This window comes from Montipora capricornis, chromosome 3, assembly GCF_036669925.1.
Source record: "Montipora capricornis isolate CH-2021 chromosome 3, ASM3666992v2, whole genome shotgun sequence".
Classification (NCBI taxonomy): domain Eukaryota; kingdom Metazoa; phylum Cnidaria; class Anthozoa; order Scleractinia; family Acroporidae; genus Montipora; species Montipora capricornis.
In genome coordinates, this window is record NC_090885.1 from 64880912 (window position 1) to 64883411 (window position 2500).

Here is a 2500-nt window from a genome sequence, read left to right on the forward strand (position 1 = left end):
AAGGAAACAGCTACCAATAATGAAGAATAATCTTTCTAAGCTTTGAAAGACTATTTGAGGCTACAGTAGTTGTACATGTAATAAAGACAGCATCAGTGCTAATTCATCTTCAGACAAGTGTATGTTTGTTTCAGAATATGTTTATAATGTAAACATAACACTGTTTCTCAAAACCTCACATTTGTTGAGTAAGTGTATAAAAAAGCTTACATGTATGTTGCCGGGAAAAATGAGATTACCGGTAATAGTTATTCACCTTTATCACTTGGCAGCCATTTAGGAGTCCATGTGGAATAAAGGCTTAGTTTGTCTTTACATTGCACTCACACTGAATGAGAGGTTTTACATGAATACAAAATCTTTTGTTTGGTCATTGAGTGTATGGGTCTGTTAAACAGGAAATAATATGAAAGTGGAAGAGTTGACATGAACAACAATATTATTTATTACATGTATACTTATTCTGTTGATAACTTTTTGTATGCAGATCTCGGATGACCTGGACTTTTGCAGTATAAGAGATAGGTCATGGCATATTCAACCTTGTTCAGCCAAAAATGGGGAGGGAATAGAGGTACCATAGTAATTAACATAATACATTTCAACTTGTAAATTCCATATTATCAGTAGTGCATTAATTTTTGTTCAGTGATGTATTACAGATGGCATCAAATAATTATAATTTGTATTATTACATCTATAAAAAAAAGTGTCATGAGTCAAGGGCAATAGATTTCATCTGCCTAATTAATTGTAAACCTGGTTTTCCTTTTCTATCTCTGAGTTTTGTGTGAAACATGCACTTGAGAATTGGTTGCTTTTAATTCGTGGGGACTTGACTGTAGAATCGTTACTGTCAATCAGTGGACTGGTTTGAGCCACCTTAAAGTTTGAACTTACATGTACCAAAGAATAATGCAATTTAAGTGATTATTGAGATTGTGGCGATTTATTGCAAATCAGTTCTGGTGGACTTTGCAAGACTGGAAAGTTTCATCTGTAACCAGAAACAATCAAATTGCATGTTCTTGGAAGTGTACATACATGTAACAATTTTTTGTTTCTTGCAGCAAGGAATGGAGTGGGTTTTGAAGTCAACAAAAAGATCCTGAATGCAGCTTCAACTTATTAGCACCTAAAGGAACGTGTACTTTCAATAATAATACTGCTTTTCAAAATTTGTAAAAGCATGTCGTCATTTCAGGGATACAGGAGATGTGAATAATTTGCAGTTACAATTGAGATACCAATCTTGTGTAAGATCAGCTTGTATGCCCTTCAAAGTGAGTGTTAGTGATTAGCATGTAATAGAAATAAGTAAATTTTCAGCATTACATTAAGTGATTATTAAGTGCTGTAAACAATCAGTGATTTTGGAAATTTCTTTGGTCCTGCATTTTAAATTTGCCAAAAAAGTTCTGAGCTTAGAATTTTTTTTCACCCCATTTTTAAGTACAAATAAATGAAATGGCCTCTACAGTTTTCACTTAAAGAAATCTTTGCAGGACTTTAACTAGTGTTAAGAATTTCTTGCGCATTGTACATGTATTAACCTCCACCTATGCCATTCGCTAACTCAAAGTCTCTTGAGACCCTGTCCTGGGATAATCCAATCACTATCACCCCTAATTGCTGTATCATACAAAAAGAGGTTGGCTGTGAAACCTATCAATGTTTTTCCTAATTTTTACAGGTGTAGGAATCTTGTAGTCTTGTAGTCTTGTTTAATTCTTGATTTAAAGAATTAAACCCAGATCATTTTGTCAATTGTATGCATGCCCAAAAATTGCAATGACTGAAAATGGTATTTTACAGAGACTTTTGTGCTCAAAGTTTAACTTAAGCAGGTGCAATTTCCACAGTATCTTGTTGCAGTTGACAGCCCTAATAATGGGTACTTGTGAGAGCAGTTTATCTTTCCAAACTTTATGCATAGAGTAAGATTTGCAACTTCTGTTTGGCCAGGACTTAGCTCCTAAAGAATTGATTACGTGAAGAACAAAGGAGCAAGTACTTGATTGTTCTGGAGGACAGATAAAGCCAAATTGGTCCTGTTAAACTGCAATGTTTTATTTCTTAGGAAAACAGAAATCTCTAGTTTTTTTACAGTTGAGCTATGTCATGCATGACCAGTTGTTTTGAAATTTGAACTGAGTATTCAAATTTGCATGCCAGTTTTGAACTTTGCCCTTGAGATTCTGAATTCCTGTGGATGTTTCAGTCATACCTCAAAAATAGTTAGCTATGAACTTTTGATGTATTGCAAAATAAGTGGTGTTTGAAAAGTGAAAACTATATCAAGTGTTTGTTGAGTTGTTGTTCAATTATTGTGCCTGCTTTGCAGCAACTTTCAGAAAAATCTTCAAGATACCATTCAAACCTCAAAAGAGGAATTTGGACATTCATTTCAGTCTTGTCGATACTGGTCACATGTGACAGGTTGACTGTGTAATTTTTTGGGCCTGTTGCAAAAGAGAGCTTAGAGTAGTTGGGTCAAATT

The 2500-nt window shown here is 34.2% G+C and overlaps 1 protein-coding gene across 1 annotated transcript in view; it reads left to right on the forward strand.

The window, feature by feature from the left end:
- Positions 1-2500, forward strand: part of LOC138043717 (ADP-ribosylation factor-like protein 3) — a 7727-nt gene that overhangs the window by 4769 nt on the left and 458 nt on the right. The window contains exons 7-8 of the mRNA XM_068890127.1: positions 488-574; positions 1071-2500. The exon at positions 1071-2500 is cut by the window's right edge and continues 458 nt beyond it. Of these exons, the coding sequence (XP_068746228.1) occupies positions 488-574; positions 1071-1112 (129 nt within the window). The 3' untranslated portion in view covers positions 1113-2500. The remainder of the gene's footprint in view (positions 1-487; positions 575-1070) is intronic.